This window comes from Mastacembelus armatus, chromosome 11 (assembly GCF_900324485.2).
Source record: "Mastacembelus armatus chromosome 11, fMasArm1.2, whole genome shotgun sequence".
Taxonomy (NCBI): Eukaryota; Metazoa; Chordata; class Actinopteri; order Synbranchiformes; family Mastacembelidae; genus Mastacembelus; species Mastacembelus armatus.
The window spans coordinates 14,745,386-14,765,241 of NC_046643.1; the positions used below are offsets into that span (position 1 = coordinate 14,745,386).

General features: G+C 41.9%; 1 protein-coding gene across 1 annotated transcript in view; it reads left to right on the forward strand.

Moving 5' to 3' along the window:
- Positions 1-8,908: 8,908 nt before the first annotated feature.
- Positions 8,909-19,856, forward strand: part of efna3a (ephrin-A3a) — a 52,435-nt gene continuing 41,487 nt past the window's right edge. The window contains exon 1 of the mRNA XM_026300576.1: positions 8,909-9,493. Coding sequence (XP_026156361.1) covers positions 9,384-9,493 — 110 coding nt within the window. The 5' untranslated portion in view covers positions 8,909-9,383. The remainder of the gene's footprint in view (positions 9,494-19,856) is intronic.

The following is a 19,856-nucleotide window of genomic DNA, read 5'->3' on the forward strand; positions in this document are numbered from 1 at the left end:
TCCACACAAAGTCCCTCTATGGGCTTGTATAACTCCATATGAGACCATGTCAGCTATGTGTCATTGGGATATGAACAAGTAACACTGATTGCTTGGCTCATTACTCCTCCTCACTGGACGACTGACTAACAATACTCCTCTGAGGCATTGCACTTGGCCTTTGTGCAAGTACTTACAGCAGAGCAGACAGTGTGGCTTGCTGAAATAGCTCTCTGAGCATCATTTGATGCCCCGGTGGCTCATACTGACGTTCACAAAGGAAAAAAAAGCCAGCGGGTTAGGGGAGAAGCCAGAACAAGGGGATTTGAATAGATTCATATCCTACTTCGTGACTCTCTGTTGGAAATGCTGTCAGTCAGTCTGGAAGAATTATCTTGACATGTAATGGGGAGCAGAACAAAGTATGAGATCTCCTTTACATGTGGATGATGTACTTGCTATTAGCTGACCAGATGACTTTGGTGTCTGATTCACATGTTGCGTTCTTAAGCCATTTCTGCAGGGGCATGCTCGACCTGAAAGCCCTTACAGTGACAGTGGAAACAAAGATGTTTGAGCTGCTGATAGTCAGCCTGCATCCTCTCCTACAAATAAAAGTAGTCTGCATGGACGTTATTAGTCTCCAAGCACTACTTTCAGTTATGAAACTGGTTATGACACAGTCTCTGGGAAAAAAACACCCATTAATATAACATTTCAGAATAGCCTCAGCAGTGTGGATGTAAAGTGCCATGTGGAGTAACAGTAAACTTATTGAACCCAGCAGAAATTCATCAAATTCCAAATTTCTTGCATAGTAATTTGAAGAACTTTATCACTGAATACAAACTGAAAAAACACAGTACTGTAAAAGTGGAAATTCAGGCAACTCAACTAGCAAGAGAGAGTTAAGTGGGGTTGCAGGTCATCAGCAGCCTTCTGTAGGTACCAATAAGATGGGCAGAGGGTTGATGGCAGATCAATGAGTCTCATTGGTACCTGGTTAGGGCACAATGCAAGTCCAACATGAAGCTTTAAAAGACATTTGTAAAACTGAAATTGATTGCTTGATAAAATAGTGGCTTATGGTTTTTACCTTCTGTTGTCCATAAGTTAAAGTTTATTGATAGGGAACGTTTTAATTTTGCAGAAAAGGTGTCTAGCTGTCTGTTAGAATTCTGATCCATTGTTTGGAAAAGTTTTTTCGATTATAATCTTTAATGCTATTTGATGTTAATATTTTCAAATGATAACAGGATTCTACAGGATCTTTTGGGCGGGTTATTTAAACACTTCCTTTACCGGTGCACACATTACAGTTTTACACACGAGAGTTAACTGAAAACGAAGTGCGGCCACAGATTATCTACTTCTGCCAACAACCCAGATTCGTCTGTAGCAATGAATTTAGCCCGGCCTGTCAGTCCTTACATCTTGCACACACACACACACACACACACACACACACACACACACACACACACACACACACACACACACACACATATATCCAAATCAGCCACATGCCAGGCAGTGGGGCAATTATTCAAACAGCTAATTAGGTCAGTCAGCTCCTTCAGCCCTGCAGGCGGAGAGTTGTGCAAGATGGTCAGGCCTGACACAATGACCTCATGATAGCTTGCCTGGGCACCACTAGCTAGGACTGGTCCAAAGCCAAAGGGATGAGGAACCCCAGTGTCAGTTGGACTCATGATTGAAATCCTGAGCCTCAAGTACAGGCCTTCTGGGCTTCATGCCATGTGTCGCTGAGATACTCTACAGCTATAAGACAACCAGGAGTAAAGTCGCTATGAACAGTTGGACTATGTTTCATTTTTCACCAAGACAAACCTTTGAATCAATGAATGATCTAATTTAGGGAGATAAACAGATCATTCAGAGACATCTGTGCAGGGATTAAATTAGACCTTGGCTGAATTTTATTTGCAAATAATTATTAGCTTTTACTTGAACCTACATAAAGTACCAGATGGATTTTGTAACATGACACAATATGAGGCTGAGACACTACAGAAGTGCAATATAATAACTGTGTAAATAACGTTTAAGCATATCTTGACTCTATTCAGAGAGATGTTTATATTATTTAGCCTACCCTCATTGATATTAACAAGGTGGACAAAATAATAGAAACACCTTGGTGTTCAACAGCAGCACAAACTGCAAACTACAGTTTCAACAAAAACTGAACATTCCTGCCTTCATGAAGGGAGGATTTATTGCAGGACTGTTGTATTAGATTGCATTAGTGTTAGCTCCATTATAAACAGCCACTTGAGTGTATGATATACATACAAATACTGTTTAAGCTGGACAGGTGAACAATAACAAACTGAATGAAAAATGGGTAGTTCAGAATGACAGGAAGCAGTTTTAATGAATGTGTGAATTAATGGAAGCTGAGCTGCTATAACTTGTCACATGCAGACCATTCGATGAGTGCCACAGTCTACAGCACTGGAAGGGGTATGAGTTATAGCCTATAAATAGCTTGTATGGTGTAAATGACACTGCATCAAGCCATTAGTTAGCAGCTAGACGGATGTTGAACCTACTGTGTCATCCACCTCCATAATCAGTATGTCTTATTCAGAATCATTGTTAGTTAGTTTTTTCTTTCCTTCCAGAAAGCCCACACGGAGAGAAGTGGATGTCCACACCAGACCTTGCTCCACTAGTGATTGTGACATTTCTCCTTCACCCTGAGGGCTTTGCTGCACCCCCTGCCTCGCTACACCCGCTCATCCAAAACGCTCCAATTCCTTGGGAGCAATATCTTCTGCTCACAGAGGAAAAGGTCACATGCTCCATTATTTCAATGTGAACTTTTGACCTAACATTTACAGAGGTGGCAAAAAATAGCTGTCGATGTGAAGATGCAGCAGGTTTAGTATGGCTGTATATTTTTGGAAGAAGGACAGTTATATACAGTAAAGTGAATGGAGATAACATGTAAGGATTAAGAGTGTTTGACAATACAGGGCTAAGTCTCTATATAGAGAAAGTTGGGATAACAAAGCTGAGAGCTCAGCGGCCACACATTGATCCCTGAGTGTTCCATTCACATCTACTGTACAAGCTATTACGGCACATTGTGCGTCATTTTTATACCAATAATAACTACTCTTTTGTGCATTATAGAGCCTGTACATGCAGGATACTGCCAACCCCTGAGGCTGTGATTGCAATGACTAACACTGTCTTTTGACTCTGATTCACTCTGCCACTCAGTTTTCTCTGCCACTGCACTTCTACCTCCATAGCTTCTCATTAAGGCTGTGTGCAAGCACAGTGATGAGATGCAATATATATATATATATATATATATATATATTTTGCCTTTCAGGGTGTACCATTAAGTGAGTGAAGTAACAATAAGAAAGAGGCTGTGTTTACTGATGATCCTACCTCCCAATTACTGATCTTTAAAGGTTTTAAGGGACACTACCTTTACTTACAGAGATGAGGATGGATTGAGAGGGAATAGGAGGAAGAGAGGGTGGGGAGAGAAACAGTCCTTTATGAATATATTGAGATGCTTACTTAATTGCTTCCTCGATCGATGCTCGTCCTGTGGTCAGTTGAGGCTGCTGATTTGAGCCTGGTTATTGACTCAGCTGTTGTTTGCTTTGTTGTGCAAAACCAATCCTCTGAGCTTCACTAAGAGCCAATCCAAGTGAGGAAAAAACCTTTTTAACCAGGCAGAAAATACTATCTCAGCCTCCCTGATATTTTATTTTCTTCAACTCTATAATGCTGTGGCTATTTATTTTTGTGCTTGAAGTTTGCATTTCGAACTACAGTCAGTCAGCTCAATAAACAGTTAATACAGTCTGTAGTTATCAAGTCATGAGTCCACATTACATAGTAATTGTCTTCTCTGATCTATTTGCATAGTGAATCATATCTTCAGTTTCTTCTTCTTGAATTCTTGAAGTGCACTGGAAATATGAATGTCCTGCACTCCTCTGTTTCCGATAGAAGCCATTCCTCTTCACTGTAACAGTCATGCTAATAATTTTCTCCTTTTTTTTTCTTGGTTTGCTTATCAGACGCATGCTGCTCCGCTCTTGTTTTCTCTCTCCCCTCCTCAATATTCCATGCTACTGAAAGAGCATCTATTTTCGTCGTTCCACGCTCCCTACCACCTCCTGACTGTCAAAACATAATTTTCTATCATTCGACACCCCTCCACTTTCTGTGCCCCTCGCTCTTCAAAGTAGAGGCCACCACCTGCATTGGGCTGACTTGAGGTATGTGCTAAATTTAGCTTTTCTTTAATTTTTCAGGTTTAGTTAAGGATTTAAACTAAAGGGAATTATATAGCCGGACATAACATTAGCTTGTAGTCAAAACACTGCAAAACATGTTTGCTCTTAGAGAGTTTTCATTAAGACAGCATTACTCCCTCAGTGTTGCAAAGACTTAACACAGTATAACCTAAAATTACATATGAAGTTAGATGAGATTAGATACATGTGGTCTAGGGCCACATATTATAGATTAAATTTTGGATTCCTGGACACTGACTGTGCATGTGGTCTGTGTAAATGATCGCAGGTTTAGCCAGAATTGACTTTGGTACGCTTGTCTGGGATATGATGGCTGGATGGATGGTTTGACAAAACACTGACTGACTGACAGGACACTGCTCTTCATTTCCTGCTTCAAACCAACAATTAATGTTTTTTCAAATCCTAAATGTGACGGTTTCATAACTAAACACTTATTTTAACCCAAACCATGATCTTTCCTTGAGCCTAAATGAGTTGTTTTTGTGCCTGCACCTATCCAAGCACCATAAAAGGAATTTATTTTTCAGCAGTGATTTTCAACAGTTTCTCTGCAGCATATTGCTAATTCCAGAAATGTTGCCATGGTTTGTATCAGAGGGTAGGTATAAACACTGGAGGATTGTTGCTATTCCTAACTCAGTTGTAAGTTGTTGAACTTTACCAAAACTTTTTCGTCACCCATCAACTCCAGCATTAAAGCTTCCTACCAAATACTGTTTAATAATTAGCAGCTATAACCCTGCCATATCAGACAATAGCTAAGTAAACTGTGAGCCAATGAATTAGAGACTGGGTGTGATTGGCTATAGCATTGCTGTGTCAGTGACCTGTTTACGTGTCATTCAGTTTTACAAACTTGGGTCTGGTGTTGATTTTGGGGAAATAAAGTATTTGGTCCACACAGAGGCTCCATAGATTCATTGAACAAATGTGTCTTATGGTTGAAGAGTGTCTGAGACTCCTCTTTTCCCACACCTTTTTAGTAGGAAATTCCCTCTGATTGTAACTGTCCCTCCGCTGAAGTAAAAACTGGGGGTGATTACACTGTAGTGTACTATACTGTAACACACCGACAGTTTTCATACTAGCTCAAGCTTCGTATGAAAAACTTTCCTCCTGCATCGTGTTTGTTTTCTGCCTGATACGATGACCGTATTTTGATTCATTACGAAGTGTTGCGCCCTTTGTCCATGTCGGTTTACTCCTAATATTGTTTTGCTGTTTCATCCTTATCTGTTCCTTTAAACAGATTTTCCTCACAGTTCCTTTCCTTGCTCCTCCAACTTTCTGTCCTTTACGACTATTTACCAACACACCACTGCCTTCCCTAAGGGTTCAGCCCTCATTCGAGCATCCATTTCCCGGTGCTCCCTTTTCATCACAGCCTGATGCTGAAGAACATTGTTCTTGATTGCTTGGCAGATGCCATTATCCTGGGCTTATATCTTCACAATCACATTAGCTATTTGCACAGCTGGGTACTTACTGAAGCGAAGCAGGTTAAGCACCACACTCGAGGGGACAAAACGATGGAGGCCCACCTGGAGCTTAGGCCAGCACTCTCCTCAGCACCATGCCATTACCAAAAACACTGTTGCCCTTTCTTCCATTTAGCTAATGTCTCCATGCCTCCCTCTCCATCCTCCTTGTACACACGTCACAGTCTCTAGTTTAGCTTTCTTTAGTCCTTCTCTAACTCTCCCCTTGATTCCTGCATTGTCATTTCTACCTACCTCCAACCTCGATCTTTCTTCCTCTCACGCTCTATAACTTTTTTTGTCCCTCTTGCCTTTATCTCTCACCTTATCACATTTGTATGGGCAAGGTGGCGTTAAGGGACTGCAAAATGCAGATTCACACCAAATGAGAGAAGAAAGCAAAGGTGGATGAGGGAGGCTGGTGAGGTGACTGTGTCAGCACAGTTTCCTGACACAATGCTGGGCTCGGGTGGCAAACCTGATACATATTTTTGCAGACACATATTTTTACGCACTTTTATTTCCACACGGTGATGTTTATTTATTTGTCGGTGTGTCTGAGCTCAAAAGCCTTAAGCTTCTGTTGTTATTTTTGTCACAGTTGCTTTATATTCAAAGCTTGACATTTAACTAGATTAACTGATTAATCACATAAATTGTTGTTTACTGACACCGCCACTGGACATCAAATTCAATCAAGATAACCTCATTTTAATCCATTAACATTAAAACTGAGATAACTCCAAAATGAGAGGAAGGGAAAAGAGGACAAACTGGGGGTAGGAAATTAGAGATGGCAAAGATAGAATCCAGGAGGAAGACTAAAGAAATTGCGCTGAGGAAGAAACCAGCACATTTTCTACAGTAATATTGCTTACACCAGGAATGAAGTCAGTTAGGAAATCAATATCAAGTCAGCAAGGATATATGAAAGTGTTGAGGCTGATTGATGAAAACAAATGATCTGAATAATCAATATGCCCATAGCTGCTGTTCATGAATTAATCACAAACATAGTCTGAGTCAAGGTAACGAGCCGTGGTTACTGTTACTATAGTGTGCACCGACGCCTGTAGTGAAATACACACCATGCAGCTGCAGGCACCACAGGAGGTAAATAGCATACATAAACAGCGCATCACGTGGTACAAAGTCGAGAGAACAAATGTGTTCAATAACTTATGACACTGGGAAGCTCCACTCTGTCACATGTGCGAAATACATACTCATACACACAGAGCACATCATAAATATGCATTTGTGCCTCTGCTGTTTGAGAGGAGCCCAGGAAACATATTAAATGTCACTCTCCATATTCTCATCTCACTTCCATTGGCACTATGTGGTCGGCAAATGCAACAGGAAGCGAGAGATCATCACTTTATGAAGAAATGGAAGAATATGCCCCTTATGTGCAGCACTTTCCCTCTGAGTGCAAGGCGACAAAAGGATGACAAATATTAGAACGGCTGGAGGCAAGTGATCCAGTGGAGCCGCACAGATAGGTGGTGGGACAGATAGAGGGAGAGTTGGGGGTGAGGGAAGAGATGGTACTTGTTCTTTCATCCACCCCTTTACTCCAGTCACCACGGCAACATGCCTGGAGGGCACTCAAGAGAGGCATCATCACTGACAAAAACAACAGAGGGGCAGAGAGTGAGTGAGAGCAAACGAGAGCAAACTAGACAGACCGCGTGTACGAATGAGAGCTGAGAGAGGAGAAAGCAGGCAGCACATCTACGTCTGACTCCGACTACTTCTCCTCACTCAAACAAGTGGGAATCTGACCTTCAGGGATTTGGATAAGAAGTGTAATGAACATTCATTCATCATTGGAGGTCATTCAGATTAATGCCAGTATTGCTCTGCTAGTTTCACCAACAGCATCTATAACCACATTTATGGGTGTGAATATCACTGATATCCCCTCCAAAAAGGATACTATTAAGAGCTATGAAATTGGCAAAGTTAATCAAACTGAGGCTAATGCTTAATATTTGGAATTAACTGAGCCATTAATACTAAGGGCTGCTGTTAGGCTAGATAGAGTGGCTAAACCACCACCGGCAAAATTAAACAGGTTAATTAAAGTCTCCGAAATTTTCATGCAAACCCCCTTGGTCTCTATTTCACAATTTTATACACACACACACACACACGCTCACTTACAATTACTCACATGCTTATATTACTGCTGTACATGTAATGGACTTAGACTGACTGTATTAATTTTGCTATGTTAGACCAAATGCACATTTTAACTTATTAAACCTTCTGAAAAGTTAAAAATATGTTGAATATAAAAACATTTCTCATCAATCTGGTGACAAATTAAGGGAGAATCCTATTTACCATAAATAAGCAGAGAAATAAGATAAATGTAAATGCCTCCATAAAGATTTTCACAGTTACTTTCCACTCAGTTGATTACCAAAAAGATTTTCGACCAGCATGTTGTGCTGGAGTGTAAAGTATGTGATAGAGACATGTTGGACCCTGACCAATCACAGTTTGTCAGCTTTCACATGTGAAGTTCTACTATTATTGGGTCTATATTATAGAAACCAGTTTTTAACATTAGACAGTGCTCACCACCACCATCATGTTGGTTTGGTGCTTTAATTTATTACTCACTTGTATCAAGCAACGTCCATGTTTTCTGGTTGTTGACAGACATTTGAAAAACGAGCTTTAAGATCATTGTGCAACTGATTAAATGTGTGATAGTGAGTCATTTTACAGGATTTTAGTCTTTAGTATGTTCCAGACATGAAGCAAATTAAAAGCCTGATCTACACACAGAACAAAACCAATGATGAGGATCGGGAAAAGTAATTAGGCCTAACTAAACCTGCCCCCAACTCTCACCTTCACTTCAACCTCAACACAATTAGTCCGTCTTTATCTTTACCCTAAACCCTTATCCCAAAATAATCAATAATTTTAGAATAATTTAACTTTCTTTTCTTTTTTAATTAAGTTTTTTTTTGGTAATCATATTGTTTCTGAAACGCACCCAGGGGCACAGATACCCACACACACGGTGCGTGTTGTGAGGGGGCGGGGCAGCAGAATAGATGGACATGTGAGCGCATCTCGGCCATCAGAGGGCGGGTTTGTGGCGTCGTGTGCGCAGCGTGTGGCTGCTGCTGCTGCTGCTGCTGCTGAGAAGAGACGCAGGTTCACAAACCTTTCAAAGGAGACCCAGCGGCTTGGAAGCGACTTTAAAGCTGTGTTACAAACAATAAGCACCGACCTCAGCTCTCATTCGTGAATGTGGCAGCAAACCTTTGCCTTATCATCACTAACACACTAATTCTCGCACACTTGCCAAACAAAGGAGTGACTTGTCAGTGCGCAGCGGTTGCGAGAAAGAAGTCCAGATAGATTTGGCACAAGTGAAGATGACCAAATGGGTAAGGTCGCGATGGGATTTGAGTTGAAGAACACGTAACTCAGAAGTGTCCCCGATCCAGCTCGTTGTGAAGGTAACTGGGAACTTGAAAAGGCGTTTTTTTGACCGCTGGGATGTTGTGAACGACTGATCAGAAGCAGCGGGGACGCAGAAGGAAGAGAGGGGAACCAGGGCTGGACGAGCACCGGAGGGATTATGGCTCTCACGGCGTTTTCTCTCAGCCTCATCACGCTGGCACTTACAAACTTGCACCTGTCGAGAGGCAGCAACCGGCATGCGGTGTACTGGAACAGCTCAAACCCACTGTAAGTGGCTCTCTGCAGCCGTAACGCAGCTCTGTCCGTGTTAACAGCTTATTAACTTGTGTTCCTGTGCAGATAAGTTCCGTGCAACACAGTGGGCATTCCTCTGCAGCAGCGTGTTTCTTTTGTTTACAGCAGCAACCCCCCCCACCCCTCCCCAAAAATATGCATTAAAGCCAATTAGTTTTCCAGTTGTAAGACAAGTCCCCAGATTATTTATCAGCATTTCTGTCTGCAGTCGCCAACAACTGGTTCATTACTTGATTTATTTGAATTTAAAGCCTGAAATCTCTCGTTCTTTTTGACCCATTTAATCAGTTACAGTAATGCCTCTCCAGATTTCTTCACTCTTGCCTCCCTGCATGCTGAGTGGTTAGTGTATGAATATTTGATTTGTGCCTCACATTTAGTCCATCTACTGCTTCACAATAATGACTCATTTAAGCAGACATCTTTTCATTAACCCTGCTTTCAGTGTTCAGCTGTGTATCTTTCCACCTGCCCCCTGTGCAGCAGCACAACCGCACAATACACACACACACAAACACACACACACACACACACACACACAGGGCACAAACTTCCCTAAATCTGCATGCTCAGTATGAATAAGCATGCATGTCACACACACACACATATAAATATATTCACACACACACACATATACAGTACGCACATCTGAGCCTGTGCTTGGACCTCCTGCAGCAGTAAGGCTGCTTACCTTAGGTAAGCTTCCCCAGGCTCGCCTGTCTCTCTCTACCTGTGAGCTATAAAGGCAGCTTGCTGTGGGGGCAAGGATCGATGTGGATTCTACTGCCTTTGTCTTCTCATTAGCCAACAGTGAATCCATCTTTCTCACATTCTTTTTATCGGCTCTCCTCACACAACCTCCCTCTTTGCCCCCACCCCTCCACCCCTCCATCCCTCCAGCTCTTCTATCTGTGTTCATCCTCTGTCCATTTGTATTCACCTCAGACTCGGGTCTTTCCTATCGCCTCTCTCTATCTCATACTTGGTTATTTTCTTCCCTCTCTTATTTTTCTACTGTGTATCAGCAGCCAGCCTGTCCCCCTCAATTCTCTCTCTCTCTTTTTTTTTTGCATCTCATTACCACCACCCCCCCATCTGCTCTTGGTTCCTCATTCACCTCTCAGCACACACACACACACACAGTAGATGATTAGAATTAGAAATTGTATGAAAGTTATTTGAATGTATGTGGATGTGGGATAATTCAAATATGTGAGCATTTCCTCAAGTCAAATAGTGGGTGGGTGGGTTGGTGGGTGGGTGAGTGGGGGAAAAAAAACAGTCAAGGTGGTGCTGTGGTTCTGTCACCTTCTTATTAATGTCAGAGTCACATTCAAAACTATTTCAGATTTATGACTGCAGTTAATCCCGTCAGTGTGACAGGAATAGAGAAGGGGTATATTAACTGAGACTTACTTGCGTTTAAGCGTTGGGGAAAGTGCACAGGTTTTTGAGTGTCATAATCAGTATTAGTCCTATCTATCAATTTTAATTAGTCTTTCAGCGTGTGCCCCGTCTCAAATGATTTTCACAGCGTGAGTATGGCCGCTCAGTGTAGTCATGCGTTACAGTGTGAGCTGGCTTTAAATTGACATTTATGTGTTAAAATGACAAATATGTGGTCATATTAATGAATTCAGAGTACTGTGTGTCAGAGTGAGTCAGAGAGGGAAACAAGAGACAAAGTGCAGGTGTGGGTCTACATGCATGCGTGTGCAAACCTCTCCTTATTCCACAGTGAGATACAAACTTCTAAAATAATGCAAAAATTGACCCAGTTTGCAGGTAGCGGACAAATCCGGAGAGGCTATGGCACGAATACTGATGGCCATCAAGCTTTTAAAGGCCTAAGGCTTGGGGCCACTGCTCCCCCACTCTGTCTACATGCATAGAGAACAAGCTGAAGGCCTCACTTGCTCAACGATGCAGCTCCTTCCCTCATCCAGCTCTGGGTATGGAAACAAGCTCAGGAGGGAGCAGTAAGAAATCAAGGCAACGACAGAGAGCCAGAAACCAGAGACCTTTAGGGCCAAACTGTGGTTGAGGCCTTAAAGTTTTACCCTTGAGTGCAGCATTCAGTGCAGATGGTTATGGCACAGCTGCAAGAAATGGGATCACTTGGAAGCCAAGCTGTTTGTGCCAAAGCCATGAAAATGGCTTTTTATGATAACGCTAAGCTAGAAAAGTCCTGCTCTGGTGTATTGAAAGTCAAAAGGGGATTGTCACACAGTTGATACCCAGTAATACTGTGCTTTTGATTCTTTGCTGCTTTTCTGAGGTAAACATCATCAGACGATTTAGTGTGGCTTTTTTCTCTGCCTTGGACAATTTTAAAAGAGATGTCTCGATTATCATAACCCAAAGAAATAGTGCTTTGATTACCGCCCAAGTCCGTCACGACCACACTACCCCCCGTTAGAAAATGTTGCTCTCAGCTTCCGCTCTCAGCAGCATGCCTAGCCAACTCATTACAGATGTCCCTGCTAATGGCTGACTGAGGCAGGAAAAAACACACGCAGGCCATTAAATCATCTCACATCTGAAGCCATCTGCCAATTAGAGGGGGGAGATGTGGAACATCTTGAGAGCACGCGGGAGCAGCGGTGCACTGCGGTAGCCTTGCCTACCCACAAGCAGCGTCCTGTGCTCCTGCCACCTCTTCCCATCAGGTGTTTGGCCTGACTGGTTAGACAGGTTGCATCTCCATAATTGGGCACCCCATATCATTATGATCAAAACAACAGTGCGACCTTCATTCACTCTCCCATTCTTTCCCAAAGTGACTCAGCGTCTCTTTTATTGCTTATAACTTAGCAAGACACCAGTGCAGAAACTCTTTGCACAGAGGGAAGGAATAGCAGGGAAGTGAGTTTCAAAATGTGCCAAACATCTCAGCTAACTCACCATTCTCTTGCCAGCTCAGCAAGATGAAAATCATCTTTCATTGTTTGTAGCTGGTCCTCAGTGAGTTACAGCCCCGCGTGTTTCATGCTACCCATTATGACCCTAGTTTGGACCTAAAATGGTATGTGTCAGGCCCCTAGACCACATGAAGAATAAACAACCCAATTCCTAGCACACCATATCCAGTGCTACAAAATAAATTGTCTCCTTGACAAACAGTTTCCCTGAGAGTTGAAGGTACAGAGGCCTGGTGATCAATGTAGAGTCGAGATGCTGTCTTAATCAACAGGTTCATTAACCGCTGGGTCAGTTTGTGCGAGTGTGTGCAGACCAAGCAAGACTTGAAGTTCTGAATGTCCCTGTGGGGCAGAGGAGAGCCATGACTCCCTATAGGGAGACATTTCTACATATTTAGTTTCAGTAAAAGGAATAGGTACTCAAAAATAAAGAAAATATAGAATGAGTAATGAAGAAGGTGGTGACAAGTGAAAGAGGAAAGTGTGAAGAATAATATTGTAGGGAAGCTTTGGGTGGAATGGAAAGCGAACATATTGGTAAGGGGGAAAGTGGAGCAGTCTTTCAGAAGAAGAAAGATTGATCGGCTTGGCCAAAAGTCAGGAAGGGTGAAAGGGAATGTGGGTTTTACTGTATATGGAAGTTAGATTATTTGGCCGAATGTGCTGTTGCTACTGTTTTCAGAGGGGATGATTCTCATGGGAGTTGATCCGTGCTAATGTGGACAGAGGCTGGGTCATTCATGTGGACCAGTGCTCAGAGACAAAAGCATCCGCCATTCACCTGCCCCTCTGCCCTGCACAACATGGCACAGATGGAGCATACAGGAGACAAGCGGATTTGCTACCTGATTACATGCACGTCCATCCGCCTGCAGCTCTGTCTCTGGGCTGTCTCGGCAATTTTGCATACAAATGCATCTTATTCACTAGCATTCAATTTGTTCTTTCACATTCATTCCACCCCACAAGAGCCTCAGCAGCATTAGTTGGGGTGTATTTTTTTCTGGTTGCCGTTGTGCTAAATTAGAAATGTGTTTATGAGTGTTTGAGTGCAAAATGACCTTTTATACATATTTGAATTAAACGTGTCTCTCTGTATTTGTAATGAGGTATTCCTCTCTAACTCTTCAAGTTGTGAACATTCGAATGCTTTATAATCTTTGTCTGAATTAGACGTGCAGATAATTAATTTGATGAAGAGGGCTGCTAAATGGATTGTTAACTTGACATTATCACCTGGGTTCATTATGTTGTAGATCTGCAGTGGTGCCTCTAAGCTTATCGGGCTGCTAAGCAGTGTGTTGGCCATTTTTAGCTCATTGGAATCTGCTATGAGTCACATAAATGGATGGAGAAACACTGAAAGGATGTTTAATGGCTCATATGGATCCAAGAGTGGGTCTGTGGATCAATACATTTATATGGCATGGGAAGGTGAAAACACAACAAGGTTGCTTTTTGAGCAGCGATCAATCTGGGTGCATCAGGTGATCAATGTCCAAATGCATTTTTAATTTGATTTCACTGTGTCAGTAAATTGCCATGAAGTATTCGGAGCTAAGCTCGGGAAGCTTGGATCAAGTATTGCCTTGAAACAGCATGTCTGACAATGGCTTATTACAGCTGGTCAGTAATTGCTCTGGGGTTCATACTCCATGGAGGTCTTAACTATGTCTGCACTGCACTGTGGCATTGCTGCAGCCATGGCTTCAGAGAAGACAAAGATTAAAGAAAAAAACATGAGGCTGAGCACAGTTTTAAAGACACAAATATTTGAATATGTCTGTGAAACCTAAACAAACTTAAAGTTATTCCTCTATGAAATAATATAAAAAAAAAAGATATCTGAGACCTAAACAAAGTCCTCTGAAGAGGAAAATAAGAAAAAAATGTAATTGAATCTGTCTGAGACCCAAACCAACTGCAACTTATTCCTCCCCAGGATGTAAATGAGAGGTTTTCATCCAAGCATACTTTTAGATTTCGCTCACTTTACATATTTAAAGATTAGGTGAGAGTGCCGTGTTTGCCCAATGTCTCTGCTCATCTGCGTAACATTTTCAAGCAATTTAGTCAAAATAAATGTGGCATCACTGAAGATCTATTCTTTGTATTGGTGCTGTGTGAACTCTCCACACTGACATTCAAGGCTTGTGAAAACAAAAGGCTAAAAACAAGAGCACAAACATGTTAATGTTTATTCTAGACTGTTGCTCTTGGTAAACACTAATTTGACTCTGCAGTGGAGTGAACATGAGTTAAATTAAAAGGTGGGTGGAGATACAGATAAAACCTCAGGAGGAGGAACTTAATCGACCTGGAATTTAATAGATATGAACCAAAGGGAAACTGTGAAAGCTTTGACTATTACTCTCACAGTAAAGTTTTTATCTTGGTGTTTCTGTTTTTTTTTTTTTTTTTTTTTCATCCTCTCTGACTCCTCTGGAGGTCCAAAGCAGCTGAAGCTTCATTATTATTTGGAATTGGTACATTTGATGGGCTATTATATCCAGCTCATGGGCTCTGATGGGACAGTGCCATGCAACTCATCTAAAAGCTACCACAGGAGCGGGGGCAGCGCTGCTTTCTTCAGAGGAGACCAGAGCAAAACATATTTAGGCCCATCATATGCCATCAGAAGCGGTTAGAATTCCTTATGCTCCAGGGTTATCAAAACCGCACTTAACTGGCAGTGGGAATCCACAGGAGATATTCCTGATCCCAGACAGGTAGAACCAATTTCAGACTCAATGATTTGAATGCAAATGCTTTCTACAAAGAGGGCTTTCCAACTTGTGAATGGTAGCTCCACAGTACATTAAACTGGGAGTCTGCACTGCAGTGCCCGTTACCCACTGGGAAATTACATTACTGCTATGATGGAAATGGCTGTCATGTACAAAAAAGATCAAAGCTGTTGATAGGTGGATGGTCACTGGCTGGAGTTTGATTATTCGCAAAATGGGCCTTGTTACGCTACATGGCCTGGAAAACGATATGGCAGCCACAGCGGTTGGTCAAAATAATTTGTTTTGTTATTGAAGCAGAAGGCCTCTTCTGAGGTATAGCAATTGAGGTGGTATTTTGCACCGACCGGCGCCCTCAGAGTTATCAGTGTCCCTTCATAAAAAAGGCAGCAAGTGAAGACGCAGGTTTGTGCTCTGTCATATCTTGTTCTCTGTTCATTCCCTTCAGGTCTTGAGGCGTGACAGGTCTCCCCTCTAATGCTCTTGGGTGCTTAACAGCGGTGTTATGAGAAGTGGAAACTGTCCTCACAGCTTAGTGGATGATACTGCTCCAGTTTTTCTTTCATGCAAGGGCAATTTCAAATATGGGCAGTGTAATAATTAGGTATTCTGTTATAATTGAGATTTTTCCTATTGAAGATGTAATTATATGAAGGTCTGAGACCCTTTGGCAACCTTCATCTCTGTAATGAGAATATTTGAAGAAAATTGAAATCTCTCTTTTAGTGCTCTGTGCATCCACAGTGACTGAAAGTAATTTGACCCTTCAGCAGCAGCAGCAGCAGCAGCAGCAGCCACCACCTCCAGTGGCTAATGTATCCCTCTTATATTGTTAGAGTGAACATTTAAATCGGTACATCTTCCATTACAAATATGATAGTAAAATCTTTAGAGCTTGAAAGTGTGATGTAAGTGGATTGGACGGGAAGCTACAGACCAGCAAAAAAAAAAAAAAAAAAAAAAAATGTTATATTCTTGTGAGGAAGCTGGGGGGGCTGTGCTGCTCAAGTTTTACATTTGCAGATATTTACATATTCTGTCTGGTGAGGTAGCTACATGGAGATATAAAACACAGTTTTTTGGAGACAGCATGGAATTATTAGCGTAAACTGTGCACACAAGCCATCATGCAGTATCTGATGTGAAATTATCTGAGGGGGGGATCAACTGGTATATTAGTATTTTTCTAGAGGGGGGGCTTCATCCATGGGGTACAATAAACAACCTTCTGAAAGCTGTACATTCAGAGACCTCTACAAAATACATTTCAGTGAAATCCTATTTGATATTGGATATATTATATTAGTCATGTAATTAACTGCATTTTTTTTTTTAGAAACAATAAAATCATATGCTTGAAAAATATGTTAAAAAAGTAACGGGACTTAAAGGTGCAATGCATAAAACACGAAAAATTCAGTGGCATCTAGTGGTGGGATTGCAGAATGCAACTTTCTGAGCAACCCTCATCGTCCACCCCACCATTTGCAGGTATGAGGGAGGGTACAGTGGCCGCCACCTTTAAAGCAAAACGTGATTCCCTGTCTAGAGTCAGTGTTAGGTTTGTCCATTCCGGGCTAATATAGAAACATGGCAGTGCAACATGGCTGCATCCATGAAAGAAGACCCGCTCACTATGTAGATTTAAAACCTTTAACTGTAACACTTAATAATTAGTATTTTATTTGAAGTCAAGTTCAACATTAGTTTGAATTTAAAAGAAAAATTGCTGTACATTACCAGAATACCTGAAATTACTTTATTATGCTGACCATTAAATTTCTGGTCGGTCACGTCCGACAATTAAAGCTAAAGATATGTTAGCTGCTAATGTGGTGTCACAGTGTACTATTAGATTGACAGAACAAACTGCTGCTCAGTTCTAGATGTCCTGAAGGTAAAACTTCAATATGATGTTTTTAAAGTAAAACTCACAGATTCCAACTGTTTATTTTCTGCTAGGGTTAGCTGCTGGTTGATGCTTGCTTGCTGTGCAGAGCTGGAATATAACATGTGCAGACTTATAACTCCACTTTTGTTTATTTACCGAAAGACTTGGTCCTTCCTAACTTTTTAAATATAACAATGACACATAGGTTTATTTTGTAGTTTGTCTATCGATGAAAATAAATGGTGATATAGCTCATAAAATGTAAAAATGAGACGCAACAGCTTAGATTTCGCCGTTCATTTTATGGGGAACAACGGGTTGCAGGAAGGTAGTAGTGATAGGACTTTTTTTTAAAGAGGTCATTGTGACAATCGCATCCTCTGGTTCAAACCGTGAATTTGTAATACAAAGTTAGCAGATGAGAGTATAACTCTGTCAGAGGCACCACGCTCTTTCTGTCCATATCTTCACCCTCATCGTTTAATCAGGTCTCGTGTTGGTCTGTTTCAAAAATCTATTTGGAATTCATTTGCCGCCTTGATGTGTAAATTCAGTTATGGTTAATACATGAGCTACGGCACATGCATAATCATCTCTCTCTACTCACACATGCACGGTTTTCCTTCCTGGTGTTCTCACCCATTGATTTATATGGACAATACGTGACTCATCTCACACTACTGGCATCCACCGTCAATGGGGGGTGGGGGGTGGGGTGCCTTTCCCCTCCTTTTCTCTGCCTTCTCTCTTGATCAGTGTCTACTGTTGGTAAGAGAAACAACACTACAGTCCATTACTCACATTTGTTACAGCCAGGGGTGATTGGAGGAGGCGCGAGAAGGGGTAGAGCTCTGCCTGTTATCACTGCATTTTGAATGCTTTTCTAACAATAACAAAATTATAGAGGAAATGTCCAGCAGAGTCAGGCTTTTTATATTCTTATTATTCTCCTAGCCACTGTTATATCTTTCCAGAGAATAATGTGAACGTTTTCTCGTTCTCCTATGTTATCTGTTAATTTGTTGCGTTTTCCATAACCACAGGGGGAATTGAGGGACAGTGAAGAATGTTATAAAGATATTACCATTTTATGGAAGTTACTAATAGAGCTGGAAGTCCTGGTAGAACATACACTATCAGGTCATTGTGCCCTAGAAGGTTTGATATTGTTATCAGTCTAATAGGTCAGGATGTTCTTCCCAAAGGTTTCTTCTTAAAACCAGCATCAGAGGAAGCTTCTGTTTTTCTCCCTCTTGGCTATAAATATGAAGTTCATTTAGACTTTGAGTTCTTTATGATGGAGGTTGTTGACGGACAAATTGGCATCCTGGCCTGAATTACAGGTTTCAGATATAACTACTCCTGCACCGACTCCTCTTCATCGATGTGGCTCTCTTTCTCCTCACAGACGTCTACCTGTTCACTGCGCTCCCCTGTTAAAACTATGCAAATTCCCCCCTGGCTGTGTGCCTATCTGCCGCAATGCTTTGTTTGTTAAAGTATTTATTTGGTTGGTCCAGCTGCTTTTCTTTAGCTTTGGGCTAGGTACAGCCGTCATCTGTCTGTGGTGTACTCATGTCTAATAGATTGTTCTGTTAGTCAAGTGTGGCATGTACTGTGTGCACAGCATGTGTCATATATGTGGTACATGATGTTTTCTCATGGTAACACGTTGTGTAATGCTTCATGGGGCTGCGTCTAGACCAGTGTAATGTGTACAACTGGGAGACACATAGAGACAAGCCCAGATTCTCACCATGCTGTGTGTGGGTGTATAGAATATCAATGTCCTGCTGTGCACTCTTGCTTTGTGCGTCTGGCTGCTATTAGGTGGCATTTAAGGTGTTTTCATGTCTCGTTGTCTGGGTTATTTTGTGTGTGTGTGTGTGCGAACATGCTTGTTTGATTGATTGTTGATGAAAGCAGAGTAATGATTCTGTCTCCCCGTCTTGGCCCTCACTGTCTCTTTTGGTCAGTCTTTCCCTCACGCCTGCGTCTCCTTTCTGTTGGTTGTGTTTGCCTCACAGAACAGCAGCCCTCTCTGTCTCGCTGCCGTGTCGTTTGAAGTGTTTTTGCTAAGCCTTCTGTTCCTGCTTCGTTCTCACCTTGTGCAGAGTCAATGGGAAGTCCCCGAAGACCGCCTCGCTCAACTGCATTGCCGTGCGTGGGAGGAGAGTGGGCACTGCCGCCCGTTTGCCCCTCTTTAATCTATCACTAAATCACAGTGCATCATTATTTGGAAATCCTTTTGTTCACTGTACATGCACTTGTCTTTCTAATGCAGCACATACGAAAGATGTTGTGTTTTCTTTTTATCTGCAGTCTGTGTGTTTCTGTTTGCAAGTGTGTCTCTCAGCGTGTACGTACAGTAAGAGATAGATGGTTATGATAAATAGATTTGCTTTTGCAGCACTTAAAGGGATTCTGTGCCACTTCCCAGGAGGAAGAGGAAGAAAAAGTTGTAGAAAAAGTTGCAACAAAAAAATAACCAAAAGGAAGAGGTAGAAAGTAAGGCTGGGGGAGGGAAGAGTTTAAAATAAGAGAGATGGAGGAAATATAAGGCAGTGCAGAGGTAAAGGCGGAGACTGGAGTGGAAGCCGGGATAAGGAAGGAGGAGGGTGAAGGGGGGGATTCGTACGTAGAGGAGAGACGAAGCTTATGTATGGAGAATATTAATGGTGTGTCAGGAAGTTGAGTATCTTTAAAGACCTTAACCTTTCTTGTGGTACTGATGTGTACTGTTTAGGTACAAGCAGCTTGGAGGGATGGCTGTAAAA